The sequence below is a fragment of the Ranitomeya variabilis genome, chromosome 2, assembly GCF_051348905.1.
Source record: "Ranitomeya variabilis isolate aRanVar5 chromosome 2, aRanVar5.hap1, whole genome shotgun sequence".
Classification (NCBI taxonomy): domain Eukaryota; kingdom Metazoa; phylum Chordata; class Amphibia; order Anura; family Dendrobatidae; genus Ranitomeya; species Ranitomeya variabilis.
The window spans coordinates 544392448-544417037 of record NC_135233.1 but is presented as its reverse complement, the minus strand read 5'-3'; the positions used below and the strand labels follow the sequence as shown (position 1 = coordinate 544417037).

The window sequence follows — 24590 nt, the reverse complement described above, 5'->3', positions numbered from 1 at the left end:
TTACAGCCTGCAATGACCACGCTGCCACCCCACCACCACTACAGCTGCCCCAATCTCCCAAACCTATTGTCTCCTTCCCCTTCATCCTGTAGAATGTAAGCCCGCAAGGGCAGGGTCCTCTCCTTTCTGTATTAGCTTGTCATTGGTAGTAACCCCTTATCATGTACAGCACCATTAAATCAATAGTGCCATAAATAAAAAATAATTCAGAAATAAATTATCCAGTTAGAGTTTATTATTAGTGCTGTCATCCTGGTGGCTATAGGCTAATGTATCACTGTAGTTTCTGGTACCAATAAGCCAACAGAATAATAATAACTGAAGCATACTTATCTTTTCACAAAAAACCTGCAGAAAAGCATGGTCTTGCTGTCTCATCCCCCACAAATCAGTGTAATATCTCCAGGAACTATCCAGATTCTCATGCTCTGTAGCTTTCTTTACACTCTTTTTGAGCAGGTGGTTCCTCTTCATCAGCATTCTCAAAGTACGCTAGGTGCTATAACTTACTTTTATCTCTCTGAGAACTTCCCAACATGCACTACCCGTCCCATTGTCCAGTGGCTTCCACACTTAAAACATGAAATACTCAATATCCCACCTCTCTGTTATGACTGAATGCAGTTTGAGCAAAATCCATTCCTCCTTCCTGTAATCTGTCTTTTAAGGGAATCGGTCAACAGGTTTTCGCTATTTAATCTGAAAGCAGTATTACATAGAGCAGGAGACCCTAATTCCAGGAATTTGTCACTTTGTCCAGGTTGTGTGTTGTAGTTTCAATGCAAGTAGTGTTTTATCAGCAGGAAATAATCACTGCAGGACTAAAGCTCACATGACCATCAGTCAGGCTAATCTATGTAACCCTGCCCCCATCACTGAGCAGCAGTTTGTTCACAATGCACATGTTTGTGAGCAGTTACCGGGATGCAGTAACGGTCAGAAGGCAGAGCAAGAGTTAGCACGTTTATTAACAGGGGTATACGCCACACAGAGAGGTAATGGGTTAAGCAGGGGGTATGGAGGGTTGATATTAGCACGATATGAGTGCGGGGCGAGGTAACAGATTAAGCAACTGTTCATGAAAAGAGTTAGCTTATCAGTCCGTTGGCTTCCTGGCTGCAGAGCCTTAAGTTCCAACGGTGCCACCTATGCAACTGGTACGTGATGACTCCGGTTTTGCCCTGTAGACGCTGGAGGTCTGGTTCCCGGCGATGGCGGTGAGTCCTTGTACCAAGCGGGGTCCTGGATCCACGGTTCATCGTACGGGGTGCAGTACAGTCTGTAACACTGCCGGAGCGTGACTTAGCTTGGCAGTAGTATGCGGGTGAGGAATGACACAGTTCTGGTTGAGTCAACTGGTCTGTCTTAGGTGGCACACACACAGTAACCACTGGCCCGCAGCGACTGTAACTTGCGGTCACGGGGGACAATGGGCACCTGGCAGAAGTCTGTCCACAGTCAGTGTACCTGGACACAGGGAATCTACAGCGCGGGCCTGCGCTAACACGATGCTCAGACAACGGAGCACCAACCTTCCCCTGCTGCACGCTCTGTCTTCCTGCCAAGTCTGCCCCCTCTTTCCCGCACGCAGGGCCTTTTATCATCATCATGCCACCTGCTGTCAAGTGCGAAGGTCGGTCGGGGTTGGAAAGCTTTCCCCCCGGCAACAATGGTGACAGCCCCGACAGTTCCGGAACCGGCAGAAGAGAGGTACCCCCAGTCCGGTGTATCTTCTTACATGTACACAGGATGCTACCAGTCAGGAATGTGGGGGGGGTTACACAGAGCAGAAGACTTAGCTCAGCTTCATCTATATTAGTCAAAACATGCACTACAGAAATACAGCAAGCAGCCCAGTAAGTGATACGTCCCTGGAATCAGGCTTTCTTGACCTATGTTTTGCTGCTTTCAGATTACATAATATAAACCTGCTGACAGATGCCCTTTAAGTATTTGCTACTAGAGATGGATTACACATTAGAAAGAAGGGAAACACTTTGTGCCTGGCATTGTGGAGTGATTTTGCATGGCCAAGACATTATATTTTAGTAAAGTGATTCGAATATAATTTATTCAATGAAATCAAGCAGTCTGAAAGTACAGGGACGACCCCCTATACTGGGAAAGGCTATGCTACGCTATTTTTTAGTTCACATCCCCATGCATTGTTGGAATGAACATAATTGTGTTATTTGGGCTGATTCTCTCATTGACTAATTTCTCTTTCTTTACTAAAGTTTCTGTATATAAGCAGAAGAGGTCTGACCCTATACCGCTAGGAAAATAGTAAGCCCTATGTCAGAAAATTCATACTTACTAAGATGCTTCCTCTCTGGACACTGCTACTGGTATATGGGTAAGAATGGTGCTGACAAAGATTGGCACTGACACCGCAGCACAAACCTGTAATGAGATACCAGACCCGCATTGATCAAGTCCAGAAAGAGAACCTCGACCAGAAATGCATGATCAATTAGAGAGTAAATATGCTGAGGGTGTGGTCTTGAATGAGTTAACCTTACCATGTACATTGTTATTTAGCCAAGTCATTCCATCTGATCTATATGAACTCGGAAGTTATCTGCAGGGAACAGATGTCCTCAATTCATCCACACAAATGTTGGAATCAATAGCCCAATGATGGCAGCCTTCTGTGGAGCCAAGCTTAGCTGTTTCAGTTATAGCACTTACCCTGTGTATATGAAAGCCTTACTAGACAGAGCCGGGGTCATCACCTCTATATAAAGGTTTGAATTAGATATGTAGTAATGGGATTAACCCCTTCATGACATGTGTCATACATGTACAGCGCCTGTCGTGTCCCTCTCTTTGATGTGACTATAAACATAAGGATGAATGACCTCGGGGAGATCAAAACATCTAACACCGCGGAGACACCATCACGTGTTTCTCAACGCAGTGATCCAGAACACTGCCCCCATCCCTTAGGGAAAATATGCAAATGCATGTAGAAAAGCTGCGGAGACACCTTCACGTGTTTCTCAACGCAAGCAATGAATAGCCAGGTCTTTTTTTTCCCGTGGTTGTTCCTTCCCTGTGAAAGACCTGGCTATTCATTGCTTGCGTTGAGAAACACGTGATGGTGTCTCCACAACTTTTCTACATGCATTTGCATATTTCCCCTAAGGGATGGGGGCAGTGTTCTGGATCACTGCGTTGAGAAATACATGATGGTGTCTCCGCGGTGTTGGATGTTTTGATCTCCCCGAGGTCATTCATCCTTATGTTTATAGTCCTTTCACTAGGCACTGCTCCTAATAGCCAGTTTCCTACTCCACACTGATGAGGGGCAAATACCCCGAAACAGCTGTCTGTGGATGGATACCATGTTTTGGTATAGGTGGTTTTCCTTTATTGGATGCTGCCCTTCCCGTGGTTGTTCCTTCCTGGTGAAAGACCTGGCTATTCATTGCTTGTGTTGAGAAACACGTGATGGTGTCTCCGCAGCTTTTCTACATGCCTCTCTTTGATGTGGGCCCCGGCGGTGAGTCCACATCTTTCCCGGTACAGGTCAGCTGTTTTGAACTGACATGTGCCACATAGTCATGGGTGGAATCGCGCTCCACCCACGGCTGTTTACCCATTAAATGCTGCTGTCAAACTCTGACAATGTGATGGCACCGGAAGAACATCACTAATCCCATCCATCGCCACCCGTGTCACATGTCAAAACGCCAGAATTACGTTTTTCTGGTTGCCGCAACATTGCATTAAAATGCAATGACGGGCAATCAAAAGATCGAATCTGCACCAATATATATATATATATATATATATATATATATATAAATATATATTTTTAAAAACATCATCTCGGCATGCAAAAAAAAAGCCCTCAACCAACCCCAGATCACGAAAAATGGAGACGCTACGGGTATCGGAAAATGACGCCACTTTTTTTTTTTTGTAACTGACATTGGATTTTTTTTTCACCATTTAAATTAAATAACCTAAACATTTTTGGTATCTACAAACTCGTAATGACCTGGAGTATAATAATGGCAGGTCAGTTTTAGCATTTGGTGAACTTGTTGAAAAAAATCCAAAAAAGAGTTGTGGAATTGTACTTTTTTTGCAATTTCACTGCAGCTGGATTTTTTTTCCCATTTTCGAGTACAATGATATGGTAAAACCAAGCAAAAAACAAGCCCTCACATGGCCATATCGACGGAAAAATTAAAAAAGTTATGGCTCTGGGAAGAAGGGAAGCGAAAAACAGAAACGCAAAAGCGAAAAAGGGCTGCGGCGTGAAGGAGGTTAAATGAAATCTGTCACCAGGTTTTTGCTACCTCATCTGATGTAGGAGCTCAGACCCTGATTCCAGTACTGCATCAATTAATTTACTGGGTGCAAAAGTTGAGCTAAAATCAAAGTTTTCTTTGTTGTACATGTAGCAGAGCTCAAAAGATGACCCTGCCCACACCCCTGATTAGCAGCTTTCTGTGAACTTTGTATATTGACTTTAAGATGCTGATCAGTGGTTGGGGTATAGTTATAATATAGGTAACACACTGTATGTAGACCCATTTAAGGTAATAAAATAAAATGTAAGTTTTAAATACCCATTAGATGAATGCTGGGTCACTTGTGGGGCCCTCGGGCATCATATATGGAATTAAACCACTTCACCCTGTAGGGAGCGCGAGCATCTCACTATCGCTTTCTGCTTGTGAGTACGTTAGCACAACCTTACTGTCCAGGGAACCAGTCTCTACCTTTCTTTAATAGTAATACTACAAATGGTGGGAGAATTCCTTTTCTCTCTATTTCAGGCAGTCACTAACTCACTCCAGACACCATACAGTTCCTCCCCATAACTTGCCTTCCATCAGTCCCAAAGTTGTTCCCTTATTACAGCAATAACAGGGATGATCTGGCACTAATTTACATATGTGACACACAACATGCTCAACTTTCGGCTCGTCAGCATGATAGATCACGTTATACGTCTGATCCAGTTATACAACATAACATCATTTTATCATACTGATTTACATGCATTCATTTGCAAATTGCCCAAAAAATGTCTGTCACTATTTTACACATTGCAGAATATTATAACAGAAACAGAAGACTGTCATAACCTCAGATTCGGCAGCACATGCTTCCCCATCATGCCTTGCGGCTATCAAATCACATGGTTTAGCACAGTCAATCAGTAGGGAATATCATAGACTGTATAAAAGTCTAGGCTGGGAATGCAGCAGAAATTTAAGGGTGCTTCAAGAAAGTTAGAAAACATCAACGTTCATATCTCAACAACACAGACAGGAATAGAAATCCCTAAATAATTGGAAAAATACTCCAGAAAGTAATGTGTTGAATATCAGCTGCAGTGAAGATGATGTGAGTAGTAGTCTGCGAATAATACGGGGATTCAGTTAATAGGCGGAGAGAGGGAGATAATAGAGGTGCCAGCAGAACTGCTAGTGTGATTGGACAGTGATAGGGTGTTGCTGGCATTTGTACTGTTGCATTGGAAATAAATTTACAAACTTTTTTCTTCATTCTTAATGCACTAGAAAGCAGCAGGAAGCCACAGAAAAAAAACCTGAAATCAATGTCAGACAGTGTGCACAATTGTACTGAGTTTTGGCATTTCTTGCACAATTGTTTTTGTGAGGGGAGAATAATTATATTATACAAAATACAAAAGAAAATTCCCCAAAATCCAGACATTTAAATGTGACTGTCTACCTCACAAAGTGTGTGTGTCACAAACTGTTTATTTTTTTCTGTTTTATTATTCAAATCTTACATCTGTACATACTATACTGGTATAGTGCACTGTTACAGGTGATTACTTTTTGGTACTATACCTACCTATCATTTCTTATTTTGCCATTTTTGTGAAGAGGGTTGAATTTTGTTGAAAAATTAATTTTAGGCAATGTAGACATTCAACTGTGCAGATCTGTTTTTGCAGACCTATTTTACTAGTGTAATTTGATAACTATACCTGCCAAACTTATACTTATGCCAGCTACCATATTCTGCTGTTTGCACATTGTGGTGATACGCTACCTGAGTGTGTTGGGGAACACTCGCTTGGCAGCAGGATAAACACTTCAGGCACGATATCTCACACATATCAGTCTTATTTGGTTTATTACACATCATAAACCACATGACGTACAGTCCATTGCGTTACATTTCATAAACTTATCACGACCCCCAGATTGTTCATGCAGCAGAGAGGCTTCTCTGCTGTATATTATAATCCCCTTGTCCAGGGTTACCTCTCAGGAGTTCCACTCCTCATGCTGATTTCATGTCAGTCCCAGGTCCTCAACACAGACTGTCCAGGTCTACGGTCTCCATGTGCTTCCAGGACGACTCCACTCCCAGGAGTCTCCAACACTGACCGTCCAGGTCTATGGTCTCCAGGTGCTTCCAGGACGACTCCACTCCCAGGAGTCTCCAACACTGACTGTCCAGGACCTTGCACAGGAACAAACGGCTCCCTACACAGGAACCTCACAGGAACATGTGACCCACACCCTGCTCACACTACATACCTGTAACCACTCCCATGGGTGTGTGGCTAGTTTGACCCTCCCATCTCTCACAACTAGCCCCGCCAGTCTCCCATCAGAACTATACAATTACTTGTGGGACTACAGGTCCCAGAACACAACATATCTTTAGACTGACAGCGCAGAGTGTCCTCCTCTGCGACACACATACCGGCCATTTAGAATCCTGCCGGACTTTCTCTCACCAACACAGTTATACATCCAAGCGCATCCTGCAGCGCACACACAGCGCCCCCTGGCTGTAAGATTGGTCACTGTACCACAACATATATCCTCCTAGCATTTCTTATTGCATCCTATTTGGTAAAGTGTAAAGAATTGGGTTCAAAAGATTGTCAAAAGTTAATTAGAGTGTTGTACAATTAACAGTAGAAATATGGTATAACACTATAGTTTGGTTATTACACTTTACTTATCGTGACTCTGCGGTTCCGTAGTCACATGCAGTCTAATGAGAGATGTAAAACCGGCAGCAGTCGGCACTGTGTCTTCAGGTGTGCTCCATCAACATGCGATCCAACTTCTGGGGGCAACGGGCAGTCACCAGTTTTGCCCGTTGAGCCTATAGTCCGTTAATTTGTAAAGCTGAAGTGAGGAGTGCTGTAAAAGTCTCTGTCTGATGCGTACTCCAATGCACATCTGGCAATGAGGGGGAACACACTTCACGATCCCGCGTCTGGCATTCACTTCTCAATGCAACCACCGCTGATTCCCAGGGACCCTTACTGAATCTCTCCTGGATCTCGGCTCTGCACCTTCTCTCACTCTGCAGAGCGCGATGCACCCCTGCTTCCTCCCTCTCTCAGCAGGAACCCTCTGCCTTCTCCCGCGCTTCCTGCTCCCTCGCCTCTCTGCTCACCACGCCCCCTCACCAGGTCATGGGTCCTGTCTGGTTCCCTATTCTTTCCCCCGGCAACACTGGATGCAGCCTCGACAGTTCCAGGCCCGGCATTGCACAGATACCCGCAGCCCAGTCTTCCTCCTTACACATGGCTAATGATGTAGTAGCAGAAGCACCACCAACAGTGGCACCAGCCATCCAGGCAATTGCACTACCAAACGGAGGTCAGAATTAGTCTCCTTTGCCTCTGGCAAATATATTGGGGATGGAGTGGAGTGCATTAAGGAATATATGGCACATTATTCGTCTCAGTCACAGTAGGTTGGTGTTACCTCTAACAGCAACACCGTCAGTATAAGTCAGTGGTTTTCACAGAACAGTCTATCTGATCATAAACACTAAAAGGGATCATTTTTTGAATTTTTTTTATTTAAAAAATCTGAAAAGTCTGCCAGTGTACTGCATTATTAAATTACCATCATTTCTATGCTTAAGTCACTTTAACCATACTAAGACTGTGTTTGTGTTAAAAAAATTAAAATGAGTCAGATACAGTCACAGAAGACATCAGTGATGCACACATCTTTTCAGGCAAATTGGGGTACCTGCAATTTGTGATAACATTTTTTGAAAAATGTGCCAAATCTGGTGAATTTGAATTTTAAAAAGATTCAATCATCTCTAATGCTGAACTATTCTGGCCCATAAGAGCATCAGCTTAACATATAGAAAGGGATAAAACATTCTCCCCATACTCTTAAATTTAAATTATTTAAGTATTATTTCACACTGGCATAGGCGCCAGGCCGCAGCCTAAAAGCAATTAAATTCATGTATTTTTTTTTATTATTATACAGGTGACTATCAGTCACCATTAGCTACAAATACTGCCAGTTACGGGATGTGAAAAAATAAATCGTACAAAAATATATTTCTCTATGATGACAAAACAGAGATTAAGGGTTTGTCTGTTGGGACTTTTTGTACTTTTCTAAAAGTTAGTGAGTGACCTAAAGGGACCGTATGATCCATCTGGCATAAATGAGCAGCAAGAATCACTTTTCATACTCTGTGCAGCAGAGGCTAATGAGAGAACAGGATATATTAAAGCATGAATTTATCAAAGTCGCTAACTTTAACGGCTTTTTTCTTTCTACATACCGTGGTAAGGAAGTGCCAGACCTTATAATCTTTTGATGATTTTCAAGAGAAGTATATTAAAAAAAATTACAATAAAAGTGAAGAGACATAGGAACTTATGTATAAGGAAAATTTTAGATGAGACAGTTGGTGATTGGCAATTTTACCACATAGATTTAATTCCAATTTATCCATTTCTGTGCTACAATGAATTTTGAAAAAAAATTATAATTTATTTCTTTGATTCTTAGCCAAAACAGTTCAGTGATAAATTATTGCCACAAATGTATAAATAATATTTGCATCTAGCATGGAAGCATAAAAAACTGTGCAACTTTGTGCCTCGTGCGAATACAATATTTACTTTGGTTTGTGCATATACTTTGCCATTACCCAACCGGTGAAATCTCCTGTTTTTCCTACTTTTGATCTTAAAGTCTTAATCACATTATTTTATATTCCAATCATCTTGATTAATCAGTCCAGTGTCTTTTTCAAGTGGAATCTGCTCAAAAGTGCTAACTAAACTCTCAAAAGACTGAAAATATGCATTTCTATGTTGTTGCACTTCTTGTTGTTCATATGTGCAGTCTTTTGAGCATCTTTTAACCACTTCAGGTTTCCAAAGACCCTAGGCGGTTCAATGTGACTTGACCATTTTTCACTTAGATGAGCTCTATAATTTAAAATAGTAGTCAATGAGAAGGTGCATCTTTGTTCATGTTTTGACAGCATTTTTGTTTTAAATATTGCTAGCTGTTCCTTCATTGTTGAAGCAAGTTAAAATAAAGTCCAGAAAATGGCATTCAAAAAAATGAAAGCAAAAACGATGGAAGAATGCTCAAAAGAAATGTAAAAAAGTGGTTGGGAATAAAAATGTCCACATTTCCTGAAGTGATATCCTCTAGAAAAACTAGAAAAGTCATTGTGTGTATACCTTAAGGCGACACTTCTGATTTTTTTTTACCAAGACAATTTGAAACTTTTTTATATTAATGATCTCAGTGGTTATCAGTACTCACGGCTTAATCTCAAGCACAATTTATTACATACAATGCAAAATAGATTGGAAGTAAAACTGACAAAATCTGAGAATTTGCAGATGCTTTCCATTGTCTCCATAGATTGATAGATGTTTGCAGCGATCATCTACACATCTACGGTATGTTCTCTGAACAGAACAGAGCTCTTGCCTCAAGGAGTAGACACCCCAAACACAAGCAGAATGAAGGTGCTCACTTCATCTGTTCTTCTCAGTGGAGTTGTCACAGGAAATAATGGTTATTGTTCTGTAATGGCAAAGATAAATGGCTCCTGGCTAAAACCAGAGTTAATGGAGTCCCAGGGAGAGAACGCTTTTTGTTTATGTGAGAGGTGTCATTTCTTCTTTCAAACTGAGATACTGGCATAGATAACTCATGCCAGTACATCCATCCCTTGAGAGAAAGTATATTTCACTCTATGTCACTAATGGGTATTACAGTCACCAAAAATGTTCATACTGGAGGTGTGATGCACAGGGCTAAATTTACATTTAGTGCTGCACCTTGGGTGCAAATGCACAATTAAGTCATACTCGATATACACATGCAAGTTTAGGTCACATAAAATTGTAATCATACAAGGGAAAACTGTTTAAAAAGTATCTGTCACTTGCTCCAAAAACTGATTTAAATATCTGGCAAAAATCTCTGCGCTCTCCATATTCTGCCTTTCTTTTCTATTTTGCGCTCCATCACTCCATTGCTGAGATATTCACATTTGTTGCTTTTGGAGGCCAGTATGTGAAATCTCTGCTTGCTAACTGGGTGTTTCTTCTGAGTCTTTCGCCCAATCCCTCCCAGATGCTTGGCAGAATCTGAGTCTGCTAGACTGTTTGATCAGAGTCTGAGCTGTTATTGGCAGCAGTTGGGAGGGATGAAAGTGCACACCACCAGGAAAAACTCTGAAGACACACCAAGTTGGTCTGCAAACAGGAATTTCACATATTATGCTCCAAAGACAAATGTAAATATCTCTGCAATGGAGTGACTCAACTCAAAAGGAAAAAAACAGGAGAATCAGGAGAGCTCGGGGATTTTTACAAAGTATTTAACTACATTTTTTTTTAGCAAGGGACTGATCCTCTAATTAAATCACCAAAAAAGGCATGTACATTTGTCCGATTTGCACCAATTGTCATCCAACTGAAATTTATAGTCATTTTTTTTCAGAATTGTAAGCTTGTGTGTGAATAATATACTATTTTGCTTTGTATTTATCATATACAATGGAAAATAATGTGCATAGGGAGTATGCAGACAAACAGCTTTACCCTAAACAGGAGGTCCTGTCTGGGTAATAATACATAATATTAATGTTCAATCATGGGCAACAGTTTGTTTGCAGCTCTTTGTGGAGGGCCCTAGATGCTTGTGTGCCGCCCCATCCGGGCGGCTGCTGTAACGGTACTGGGTCACTGCAGTCTGAGTGCTGATCGAGTTCAGCCCGGGGGTGAGCGCTAGTTTGTCAATTGTGGGGCTAATAAAAAGGTTTGTGACACCAGATGGGATGTTTGGCCTTGTATGGCCAGGCACTGATGAAGGTCACTGAGAGGTGGTGATGGACAGTGCCAGATGATTAACCCCTTCCATACTAGTGCTGGCTCCCAGGTGAGTTGGAGCAGGAATGGTGCAGCAGAGAATAATTAATGCTAGACTGGGTAATGATCAGTTTTAGTGATGAGCAAATATACTCGTTTCTCGAGATTTCCCAAGCACACTCGGGGGTCCTCCAAGTATTTTTTAGTGCTCGGAGATATAGTTTTTCTTGCCGCAGCTGAATGATTTACATCTGTTAGCCAGCCTTAGTACATGTGGGGGTTGCCTGGTTGCTAGGGAATCCCCACATGTACTTATGCTGGCTAACAGGTCTTCAGCTGCGGCAAGAAAAACTAAATCTCCGAGCACTAAAATATACTCGGAGGACCCCCGAGCATGCTCGAGAAATGTCAAGTAATGAGTTTTTTCTCTCATCACTAATCAGTTTGTAACTTTTACTGAAGTTCTGTAATCACTTCTAGAAGCTTCCATACAATTGACATACAGTGTTTTGGTCAGTTTCAGTTTTTCGGCTGTGGCATAGTGTAGGCTTCCTGCTGCTAATAATAACTAAATTATTTTTTAGACCCTGAGGGGTCCAAGATAAGCAGTTACTGGATCCGTGAGGTCTTCCAGCGAGCAGGCAGCTCGAATCATATGGAAAACCCTTTCTCTTGTAGCAGTGTCCCTGATTTTTTGTGCTACTGAGCTCCTGGGCAAAAGCACACTACTGCTTGTTATATGAAAACCAAGCAGTCTTTAAGTTTAGCATGGACCCTGGAAGTCTCTGTGCTCTAGGGACTGATACCCTGCCTCTTGCAGCTTATCCTGGCAGAGAGAGCACGCTCCTTCCTCTGCCTGTGGACCTCCATGTTCCTACCTCTTTCTACATCTTCGCTACTCTGCACATGGCAACCACTCAGAAGCACCTCCTCACCTCTGAGGGACTGTGCACGCTTCCTAGTTCAGGCAAAAGTGCACAATCTCCCAGTAAGGGATTGGGTAAAATGTGTGGATGCATTTATAATAGCAGAGAACTAAGCTCTTACCATAGTTGGCAATACAGATAAAAGTATATCACACATGCAGGCATTTTGTGGCGCTACAGACATGGGCACCACACTTGGCTGAGAGAACAGTATGCATTTTTTGTTCTTATGATATACAAAATAAATTCATGATTGTGGAAAAGATGCTGCCATGTCCCCTTTAAATACCCTGGGTTCTGCAGAGATGTAGATCTCTTAGGATGGATGCATACATTGCAGATTTGGAACATATTTTCTGTGTGGAGCTGCAGTATAATATGGTAACAGCTAAGATAATGCATTTTACAAGTCTCATCTACACACTGCAGAATTTTTCCACACATACTGTAAATTGACTTGTTAAGCAGATGTCATGCAAATCATGCATAGAGTGAAATTCTCAACACAGTTCATAACAAAATTTGCTTGTCACGAGTTCAGATTTTGATGCGGAAACGTTGCAGATGGATAAGTGTGGATAAGAAACTGTCACTCACAGTGGAGGAAAGACTATGTGCAACACAAAAGGATGAGGGGAAAGGAGCCCAAAACTAAGGAAGGGGGGAATCGAGAACCCTAGTCACCCTGTCTTCCCTAAACGTCCCTATATAGGTTCTGCAACTATCGCCAAGCAGGAACCTAATTTCTGCCTGACCCTGGCGATAAGCCCTGCTTAGGGAATGATGGGGAAGCACTAATCAATCCCCACTACAACTAAAAACAGCTTGGATAGGCGAACAAGGGGAACACTTATCTTGAGGAGACTCAGATGAAACACAGCCATCCTCCAGCAAAATCAAAGAGGAAAATAGCCGACTTCTATAGCTCAAAGCCTCAACAGGGGGAAATGGAAATATCACCAGCAACTCCCAGCAGCAGTCTGGAAGTCTATAAACACCCAGGTCTAGGTGTGTCAATTAAAGCCAGAGAAAGGTTGCCACTTGGTCAAAGAGCCAGAAGGGTTAAGAAGATATCTGCAAAGCCAAACGCAGAGACCTTCTGCAGCTAGATGCAGTACGACTGTCTGCAGCTTCTGACATACCCGTGACAGCAACGGAAAATCTGAAACAATTTCATGTGTGCATATATCTTGATTTGTCTGAATTATATACTTTCACATACAAAACTTGATTGGCGTGATATCCAGGAGATTATACTATATAAGACTATGTATTTTTTACTTACTTTACATAAGGTTTTGTCTTTCCATTTCCCATTCTGAAGGCCAAGCAAATGCTCAAAAAGAAGGGCTAGAAAATGTCCTCAAAATTGTACCCTAAGAATGTTTTAGGATGTGAGTAATATATGACTGACAATTGCTACTATTCCACAGACTAAACGTGCACAGAAAGACTTAAGTGCATAATCATTCACAATTATTTCCCAAGGAAACACGTCCAACAACAAACCATATTTTGGACATTTGTCATTGATCGCATCTTTTGTGCAGACATATAAATCATTGTCTGCCATTGGTACATCCCCGCGTGTAAACAGGAACCTGCATATTGCTTAATGGAAAATGCATAGGGAGGAGAGGACGATCTCACAATCATATTTACGCAAAAACTTACAATGCTTTTAGCATATAAATGCAAGGAAATAAAGGTCGATCAACCTGCTATATCATCAGTTGTTAGAGGCAATGTCCCTCTTCGTATATAAGGACCTTTAGTCAGTCAGTCTCCAGTTGCCATATTTTCTTACTCAACAATTTCAGACCAATAGGAACAAGCCAATTCTTTGTGATTTTTCACGTTATATTGATTTGAATGAGTTGCGATGCGTTTTTAAATATTATATATAAATCACTTTTTTCCTCTTTCTCTCTCTCCAGAATACCAGACATGAAGGCTTCAATCAAGCAATGACACGCTTCTTGTTTCAAAAACATTCCTATCCTATATATCTTTGATTCAGGTGACATGTCAAGGTGATATTTGACAGAAGTACAAATTACTAAATTTTGGAGGGGGGTTTGGAGGTGGTTTTTGCCTTCTGCCCCCTTTATTTGTATAATTCATCAAGAGTGGCATTATACAGAAGCTCCCATGAAGAGGACACTACTGAGCTGAGATGGTTTTGCACACTTCCCCCTTTCCCAGTAGCTTCCTGTCATTCCTCCACTCCCTATCGTGGGCATTCATTTTTCCTTGCTTTTGGCTTGGAGATCGTCTCCTAGCCTCTTTTCTGCCAACCACCTATGAGAAACGTCAGCGGTCCGATGATCCCTGTTACTTCCAGGCACTTTGTATTATCATTACTACCCCAATATACTTGGCCTTGCTTGTCTCCTCTCTCCCTTTTGCTTTCATTGGATTTCTTCTATGGTCACCTCTCCAAGCTATTCGTAGACCGTATATCTACTCTCGACTACAAGACAAGGCCAGGGCCAGTGGAGCAAAGCTGCTAACAGAATGGAGGGCCACAAGCAGCGCTAAAAGTTTTTGCTTTGGCTCAGCCAATGTCTGCCTTTTGCCAGACTCATTGGCCAGGTTTACAAACCTCTTCAATACTCAGGCACGGGCCAAAGAAATTGGAAGGAGAATTCGTAATGGTGCCAGTAGACCTCAAATCAAGATTTACATAGACTCTCCAACCAACACATCTATCAGTGCTGCAAGCTTTAGTAGCCTAATTTCTCCACAGGGCGCAGATGTCACTCACCGAGCTGTCAATATGGGCATGAAGAGAACTACATCCATGGAATACAAAGTAGAAAATTTGGGGGAAAATAATGAAGAGGGAAGGGATGGGAAGAATGGTGGAGATATGGGTGAAGGGGAAGATGCATGCATTATTCGAATCAGTGGTGAGGACCACATATCTGACATGGAGCCTGATGCTATGAGTGGACATGTCAATGCGGCCTGCTTGGCCGAAACTGAAACAGACTTTCAAAAAAGCCCAACCTCTAACCATAAGCACAGGGAAGGGGATGGTGGAAGTCTGGACAGCTGCACCACTTCCCATGAATCGTTAGTCAAGGGCCGGATGGCAGATGGAGCTACTGACCAAAGCAGCATTAATAACAAACTTCTGTACAAAGCATCCATCATTAAAAAAGCTGCAGCTCGGAAAAAAAAGCATACAGACGATATTCTTGACCATGAAATATCTGCCTTCTTTCCAGCCAACTTGGACTTCCTTTGCCTTCAGGAAGTATTTGACAAACGGGCTGCAGAAAAGTTGAAAGAACAATTACACTATTATTTTGAGCATATTCTGTACGATGTGGGGGTCTACAGCTGTCACGGCTGCTGCGGCTTTAAGTGTCTGAACAGTGGGCTCATGTTTGCAAGCCGCTACCCCATACTGGATGCTACCTATCACTGTTATCCCAATGGGAGAGGAATAGATGCGCTGGCCGCCAAGGGAGCTCTGTTTATTAAGGTGAGTCAGTGGTGCGTATTTTACATAGACTGCACGGTAATGCTTAGATGCTGTCACTGTTCTGAATATCGCTTGCAGATAGCAGACTTTCAGACGCCATTTGATATGGTGTCGGTTGTATAGACAGATACAAACTAATACTCAGATTGATGTATGTAACAACTTAATGAAATCTGAATACATTCATGATTCAATTTATGGAGGTGGAGGTTAAAATGTCCATGTATCAAATGTTTTCATAAATCCTTTTATAAGCTGATAAACATCATTGATCATCTTAATTATTTTCAGCCTCCGCTGCTCTGACTAGAACTGCATTTTGTTTCCAGGCTGCTTGAATTACTGGTACGATACTGAGCATTCTATGTATGTTACAATAAGAAGACATATTGTAGTGCACCGAATTCACAGAGCAATGAAAGCTTTTTAGTTTGTTGCCGAGATTGCTATTGATTATATAAAACGTAATCAGTCATGCATTGGACGCTAATAGCAATGTTCCTGTGGAAAATTCAATTTTTACTTAATTTTTCTCATAAGGAATAGGCACTGCTGCTTAACACGTTTATGTGATTAACTTTAAAGCCTACATGTCCTTTTACACAAAACCTACCGAAAATGCATGGTCTTCCTTCCTTCATCCCCCACAACAAGTTTTTTTGTGCATGTATCAGTCTAATGTGCCCAGGGACTGGCTAATGCCAATGCTCTGAGTGGATAGTTTCTATTCATCAGTATTCTGCCAGCACTATAGATGTTGGAACTTCCGATCCCTTGGTTGACATCTTGCATTGCTTCTGCCATTACCCAAAGCCCTTTACTGGAATCCTATATCTCTGTAATATACCTGTATGCAATTGGACAGACAGGAAAGGGCAAGCAGAGAGACCACCCCACCCACCCACACACACACACACACACACACACACACACATTTCCAGTGGTTTGTCTCCGTGTCTTTGATGCTATAGATGGATCACACAACAGTAAACAGTGAACAGCAACTTATACGGAAGGAAGACACATAGTTGTTTAGAGTACAATTTGTCTCTAAATTATGGAAAGCTTTTTGTAGTAAACTTGGGATTGACTTCTGCTTACCACCCTGAAACCTATGTTCAGACTGAGAGGACAAATCAGTCTTTGGAACAAATTCTAAGGTGCTTTGTGACGGCTCGGCAGGAGCACTGGTCTTTGTTCCCTTCAGCTAATGCGTATAGTATATGCTTATGGACCCACATACAATATACAATGCCCCATGTTTATCATAATTTATGCATGCATGGATGACTGCAACGCACACGGCATGGCATTACACCGCAAGGGGATTGTCCCTACCACTTTATGGCATTCATTCATCTCTGGCTGGTATACGCAGCAACGAGATAAGTACCCTGGTTTTCATTTTCTCCTGATGAACCTCGGCAGAGGGGAAACGCGTCGAGAAAGAGACATTGATCTCAACCTGGTACAGACACTGATGATACATGTGTCTTGGTAGAGAAAGAGATATTTATCTCAACCTGATATAGGCACTAATGAGATGTGTGGCTTGGTAGCCACATTTGAGTTGATTGAATACATGGCCAATTGGCTCGGGTTATTGTGAATTGCTATTCATCTATGATACATGTGATTGTTTTTTAGGGTGGTGGTTTTTTGTTATATATTTTTCTGGCCTAGGTGTGTGCAATTGTTTTTCTGCCGCCTTAATTGTGTGCGTTGCAGTCATCCATGCATGCATAAATTATGATAAACATGGGGCATTGTATATTGTATGTGGGTCCATAAGCATATACTATACGCATTAGCTGAAGGGATACATCTATAGCTTTTCTAGATAGTAAAATCATTATATATGCAGTGCATCCTTTTTGTTGCACCATTTGAACCCAGGAATTCTCTTTTGCACTATTTAAATTCATGATTTGTGAGGGCATAGAAAGTATCCTCCATTTGTTCCATAGAAAGTATCCTACAAAAAGAGCATCAGGTTACTCAGCTAAGATATATTTCTTCTGTTAGGTCATATTAGTGACATCTACACAACCTAGGGTAGTTTGAATTATCATCTAGTAGCAGAACATAATAATTGCAGAATACAGTATTTGCCTAGTTTATGCAGCTAAGAAGAAATCCTCTCAGTACGCATGACATTGCGCACACACACATCTTTCTTTCTCACCTGCCTATTCACCATCTTCCTCACCCCCTGCCACTATAGGGCCCAGCAGGGGTAGCAGGGTGAGCCATCGAGGAGCGGGGGCGCCACTGCGCAGGGTTAGGGTGCCAACCTCCGCAAGTAGGCAGGTTGAGATAGGCCAGTATAGGGATAGGCACCCCCCCTGGTTGTATTTCTGTCTTTTTGTGGTGCTGGTGTTATATTATTAAGGTATTTATGTACTAAGGTTTTATTGATAAGTAATAAAGATAGAAGGTTTTAATAATAAGGGGAAACCTCTGTGAGACAAATAGTAATAATTCCTTGGCTTCAATTACGTATATACTGTACCCCATATGTGGGGGTGAACCACTGTTTGGGCACACATTGGGGCTCGGAAGGGAAGTAGTGATGTTTTTGAATGCAGACTTTGATGGAATGGTCTGCAGGCATCACGTTGCGTTTGCAGAGCCCCTGATATGCCTAAACAGTAGAAACCCCCAACAAGTGACCCCATTTTGGAAACTAGTCCCCCCCAAGGAACTTATCTAGACATGTGGTGAGCACTTTGAACCACCAAATGCTTCACAGAAGCTTACAACGCAGAGCCGTGAAAATAAAAAATCATTTTTCTTTCCTCAAAAATTATGTTTTAGTAAGCAATTTTTTATTTTCACAAGGGTAACTGGAGAAGTGGACCCCAATATTTGTTGCCCAGTTTGTCCTGAGTACGCTGATACCCCACATGTGGGGGTAATTCCAACCCTAACTCTAATTCCAACCCTAACTCTAAGGCTATGTGCCCACGTTGCGGATTCATGTGAGATTTTTCTGCACCATTTTTGAAAAGTCCGCAGGTAAAATGCAATGCCACACACGCTGATCTCTCACATGCTCTATATAGAGAGATTTTAACAGGCCATACCTTCACTCTACTTGCAGTGGATACCGCGTAGTGACCGGGTCTCTCTCTTCCACTTACAGGGTAAGTCCTCTAGCGGCATGCGTTTACCCCTCTGCCTTTTGCAGCCACCCCTTTTTTTCTGCGTGTTGTAGTTACCTACATAATAATGTACTGCTGTACATTGTTTTTCCTCCCCAGACTGACCTGCCACCTAATACTGGCTGCTATAAGCATATGTTCCTATACATTAACATACCGTATGTTACATAGTTACATAGTTATTAAGGTTGAAGGAAGACTTTAAGTCCATCTAGTTCAACCCATAGCCTAACCTAACATGCCCTAACATGTTGATCCAGAGGAAGGCAAAAAAAAACCACACACTATGTGTGATAGTCTTTCACCACAATTTTTTGGTAGGTAATTTATTCCCTTCCTCTATAGACACATGGGTTATACATCTCGTTATATTACATTATACTATTTTTGTTCTACTCCAGATGCAAATTAAACCGACATAACTGTACTGGGGTTACACCATGCTCGCTACAAATCTAGGTATGTAACTTTCTCCTCCCGTACACGATCTCTATACGCACACCTTGCCTTCCTTTTTCGTGCTCCTCATAACCCCCATAACCTTCCAAATATTATTCTGAATCTGCACCCTACTATTCATCTGTCTCCACACCCTCCATGCTCATGATAACTGCACTTGATACTTGACTATTGCACTTAAACACACAGGCTGATGACCTGATCATGCAGCTTTATATGAAAATCCCTATTTATTATAATTGCCAGACCTGAAATAACAAGCACTTTTCACCTATTGTGTCCCCCCCATTTCCTTGTAGATTGTAAGCTTGCGAGCAGGGACCTCACTCCTAATGTCTCTGTTTAAATTGTCTTAACTTGTATTGAATTTGTCTGTATATGTCCCCACTTAATTGTAAAGTGCTGCGGAATATGTTGGCGCTATATAAATAAAGATTATTATTATTATTATTAACCATGAGGAGCTCCAATCTTGTCCCCTTCATATGTTTGCAGGATCGGGTTATACCCACTGAGCGCTTATTCATATTACCTAAGATGGTGGATAGCACAATCCTTATAGGTTCCTTGCCATGCCCACTACTTTTCAATATCGCTGCATCCTTATTTTCCTATATAAGTTTCTCTGCATTTGAGCATCTATTGTGTTGGATGTACCAGAATGTTGTATCTCCAGTGCTGCTCATGACCTTGTTTTGATGTATATACTTTTGTTATTTATCTTTTGTTTCTTATTAATTTTGTTTATGCACAATTTTTATTATTTTTTTCTGTAGCACACTGATGAAGGTCCATTACAGACCGAAACATTTGTGATTATTGTGTGTATATTAAACAAACCCCTTTTGCATCACAATTCTTTGGAGTGTGCTAGTCGTTAACATTATTGTGGAACTGTGGCTGGTAGTGGTTGTATTAGATTCATGCCCATGGGTGCGTTACATCACTGATATCGATTTAGGAGTTGCATGTACCTGTAGGGGGGATGTACGTAGTAGTGGCAGATCCAGGTGCTAATCTAGCTCTGTGTGTCCAGAGGTAGTTGGTTGTATGGGTGAATGGTTTCCACCTTCCCACAATGGTCCGTCATACAGGAACAGTGCGATCCACAGAGTATAAACCATCCATAAATCCGCGGTTACAAATTAGGAGTCCAAAAAGGTACCAAAGCCAGCAGAAAGTCCAAAAGAAAGTCCAAAAGAACAAACAACATACAGAGACAAAAGAGACAAAAGAGTAGCTGCTGCTGCAATGGGCTGCCAGTAGCACGGCGCCGTGTTATGTCCTCTGACTTGCAGAGAGCAGATAGGCACGTCTGCTCCCGCCGGAGTCTAGAGTCTTTTTCTCCCAGACCTCTGACAGATATACATTCAGCTATGGTTGACTCCTTTATTTTGCCTGGATGTCCAGCTCTTGGCTTTTGAATGTATGGACGGACTTCATTTCGTATATTCCAACTGTCATGGCACTCGCATGATGAAGTTTGGCAATTTTCTTAGCCAAGAGACACCTATCAGAGCTGAATGATGCTGCTTCTCATTTCTTGGGAAATCTTCTTAGCACTGGCGTAGCTGGAGCTTTTGCCGCCCGGGGCTGATTCCGAGTTTGGCGCCCCCCCCCATTGCCGTCACTCAACGCCGGGCACCGCCCCCTCAGCACTGTTTACCCATGAAATCCGGTGCCTGCGCTGTGTATCGCTGTTTGGTGCAGGCGCAGAGAGCTCTGGCCGTCTGACGTCACAGCCAGGCTTGCAGACTGCGCCTGTGCGGCCACCCACCTTGGTAATCCCAGCCCCACAGTGTGTTATGCATTATGCAGAGTGCGGGGCTGGGATTCACAAGCAGGGCGGCCGCACAGGCGCAGTGTCCAGCATTGCCCCAGTGTGTCCAGCATTGCCTTAGTGTGTCAAGCAATCTGCCCCAGTGTCCAGCATTGCCCCCAGTGTCCAGAATTGCCCCCAGTGTCCAGCATTGCCCCCAGTGTGTCCAGCAATCTGCCCCAGTGTCCAGCATTGCCCCCAGTGTGTCCAGCAATCTGCCCCAGTGTCCAGCATTGCCCCCAGTGTGTCCAGCAATCTGCCCCAGTGTCCAGCATTGCACCCAGTGTGTCCAGCAATCTGCCCCAGTGTCCAGCATTGCCCCCAGTGTGTCCACCAATCTGCCCCAGTGTCCAGCATTGCCCCCAGTGTGTCCAGCATTGCCCCCAGTGCGTCCAGCAATCTGCCCCCAGTGCGTCCAGCAATCTGCCCCCAGTGCGTCCAGCAATCTGCCCCCAGTGCGTCCAGCAATCTGCCCCAGTGCGTCCAGCAATCTGCCCCCAGTGCATCCAGCAATCTGCCCCCAGTGCGTCCAGCAATCTGCCCCCAGTGCGTCCAGCAATCTGCCCCCAGTGCGTCCAGCAATCTGCCCCCAGTCTGTCTCCAGCAATCTGCCCCCAGTCTGTCTCCAGCATATTGCCCCCAGTCTGTCTCCAGCATATTGCCCCCAGTCTGTCTCCAGCATATTGCCCCCAGTCTGTCTCCAGCATATTGCCCCCAGTTTGTCTCCAGCATATTGCCCCCAGTGTGTCTCCAGCATATTGCCCCCAGTGTGTCTCCAGCATATTGCCCCCAGTGTCTCCAGCATATTGCCCCCATTCTGTCTCCAGCATATTGCCCCCAGTGTGTCTCAAGCATATTGCCCCCAGTGTGTCTCCAGCATATTGCCCCCAGTCTGTCTCCAGCATATTGCCCCCAGTCTGTCTCCAGCATATTACCCCCAGTGTGTCTCCAGCATATTACCCCATCTGTCTCCAGCATATTACCCCCAGTGTGTCTCCAGCATATTACCCCCAGTGTGTCTCCAGCATATTGCCCCCAGTCTGTCTCCAGCATATTACCCCCAGTCTGTCTCCAGCATATTGCCCCCATTCTGTCTCCAGCATATTGCCCCCAGTGTGTCTCCAGCATATTACCCCCAGTGTGTCTCCAGCATATTGCCCCCAGTCTGTCTCCAGCATATTACCCCCAGTGTGTCTCCAGCATATTGCCCCCAGTGTGTCTCCAGCATATTGCCCCCAGTGTATCTCCAGCATATTGCCCCCAGTCTGTCTCCAGCATATTGCCCCCAGTCTGTCTCCAGCATATTACCCCCAGTGTGTCTCCAGCATATTACCCCGTCTGTCTCCAGCATATTACCCCCAGTGTGTCTCCAGCATATTACCCCCAGTGTGTCTCCAGCATATTGCCCCCAGTCTGTCTCCAGCATATTACCCCCAGTCTGTCTCCAGCATATTGCCCCCAGTCTGTCTCCAGCATATTACCCCCAGTCTGTCTCCAGCATATTGCCCCCATTCTGTCTCCAGCATATTGCCCCCAGTGTGTCTCCAGCATATTGCCCCCAGTCTGTCTCCAGCATATTGCCCCCAGTCTGTCTCCAGCATATTGCCCCCATTCTGTCTCCAGCATATTGCCCCCAGTGTGTCTCCAGCATATTGCCCCCAGTCTGTCTCCAGTATATTGCCCCCAGTCTGTCTCCAGCATATTACCCCCAGTCTGTCTCCAGCATATTGCCCCCAGTCTGTCTGAGTCAGACATAAAGAAAAAAAAAAAAAAAAGTAAAATCCTCACCTCTCCCGTTCCCAGCGCAGGTCCCGTGCACTCAGCGTCTCTCCGGCTCTGCAACGCTCAGGACAGAGAGGCTGAGCGCGCAGTGATGACGTCATCGCACCCTCTTCCCTGAGACGTCGCAGAGTCAGAGGGCGCTGAAGACGCTGCAGCTGCCGCAGGAACCAGGAGAGGTGAGTATTAAAGGGGGGCCCAATGCCAGCGCTGGCACCGGGAGGGGGGGCCTGGTCGTGGCGCCGGCGCCGCCCGAAAATTTAAAGGGCCCGCCTCTCTCTTTTTCTTCCTCCTCCTCTCTGGGTCGGAGCCGCCCCCGGCATTGTGCCGCCCGGGGCGGCCCGCCCCACCCGCACCCCCCTTCCTACGCCACTGCTTCTTAGTAGCTACACCTTGATTTGACCCATTAACCTTTCGCTTGGAAATCAACCTAATCAAACATTGAGCTATAGGGAATGTGAGAACAGGTTGTAATATACAGGAAGAAAAAGATTTTTCATCTCCAGGAGCTACATAGTAACAATATAGCGACATGACAAGAATCTGCATACCTAATCATATGCTAAAGTTGCCAACCAAATTCATGTATGAGATAACCAAGATGATTGTCTATAAAATAATAGTAGTCTTACATTTGAAGCTGTAGTGGATGGTGAGATATGAAGCCTGAAAGTCAAAAGCGTACTGTGCTGTATACTGTACACTGTATATTACATAGGAGACACTAGGACGCTGGGACTGGTGTATATATGTCATATAGGAGACACTGGAAAACTGGTGTACATACATCACATAGGAGACACTGGGACTAGTGTTTTTACATCAATTAGGAGACACGGGGGCTGGTGTATATTATATATATATATATATATATATATATATATATATATATACACACATACAACGGCATGCAAAACTTTAGACACCCCTGGTCAAAATGACTGTTATTGTAAACAGTTAAGCAAGTTGAAGATGAAATGATCTCTAAAAGGGCTAAAGTTAAAGATTACACATTTCCTTTCTATTTTGGGCAAATATGTATATACAGATAGACAATACAGTTGTGCCCAAAAGTTTACATACCCCAGCAGAATTGTTGCTTTCTTGGCCTTTTTTTCAGAGGATATGAATTATAACACCAAAACTTTTTCTCCACTAATGGTTAGTGGTTGGGTGAAGCCATTTATTGTCAAACTACTGTGTTTACTCTTTTTAAATCTGGCACGATTCATTTTTGGATTTGTGGCAGCTCTGGTTCCACTCTGTTTTAAAAGTAGCTTTTTTTTTGTTTTAGGACTATCGGGGGTTAATGTCAGTTCCCCCCCTGCTGGCAATCTGGTATAGCTGCAGTGCTGCTGGGTCAGCTGATGTGGGTGGTGACCACTCCCACCATCCTTTAAATGGTCACCTTATGCATCAGCTGACTGTTGGTGATAGAGTTTCTCTGGAGACCAGGCAGTGTGTGAGGAGCTCTCTGATGCCAGTGTGTAAAAGCTGTTTGAGGTCCTAGGGTCGTATCCTATGCTGAGTGGAGTTTTAGAGTCTTGTTGCTGTGCTATCTGCGGTGTGGAGCTTGGCAGCGGTGTCTGGAAGCTAAGTGTTGTGTTTATTCCTTGTCCCTTTTGTGTTTGTCACTATCCCCTGTGTGGTACCTTCTGCAGTGGTGAGGCTAGTGCTCCTTGCTGGCCAGTGCACTAGCCAGGGCAGTGTGAGGTGACAGCGAGGGACGATGTTCCTGATGGTGGTGGTGGGGAAGGACTGTTATGATCTGGTGGCCCAGGAGTAACATTGGACATACTCTGGAGAAGGTGGTATCTATACTGACCGCGGA

General features: G+C 43.5%; 1 protein-coding gene across 6 annotated transcripts in view; it reads left to right on the top strand.

Annotated features, from left to right (window-relative positions):
- SMPD3 (sphingomyelin phosphodiesterase 3) overlaps positions 1 to 24590 on the top strand; it is a 567374-nt gene that overhangs the window by 346375 nt on the left and 196409 nt on the right. For all 6 annotated transcript variants that reach the window (XM_077288170.1, XM_077288168.1, XM_077288167.1 and 3 more), the window contains one exon: positions 13983 to 15538. In XM_077288170.1, the coding sequence (XP_077144285.1) occupies positions 14222 to 15538 (1317 nt within the window). In that variant the 5' untranslated portion in view covers positions 13983 to 14221. The remainder of the gene's footprint in view (positions 1 to 13982; positions 15539 to 24590) is intronic.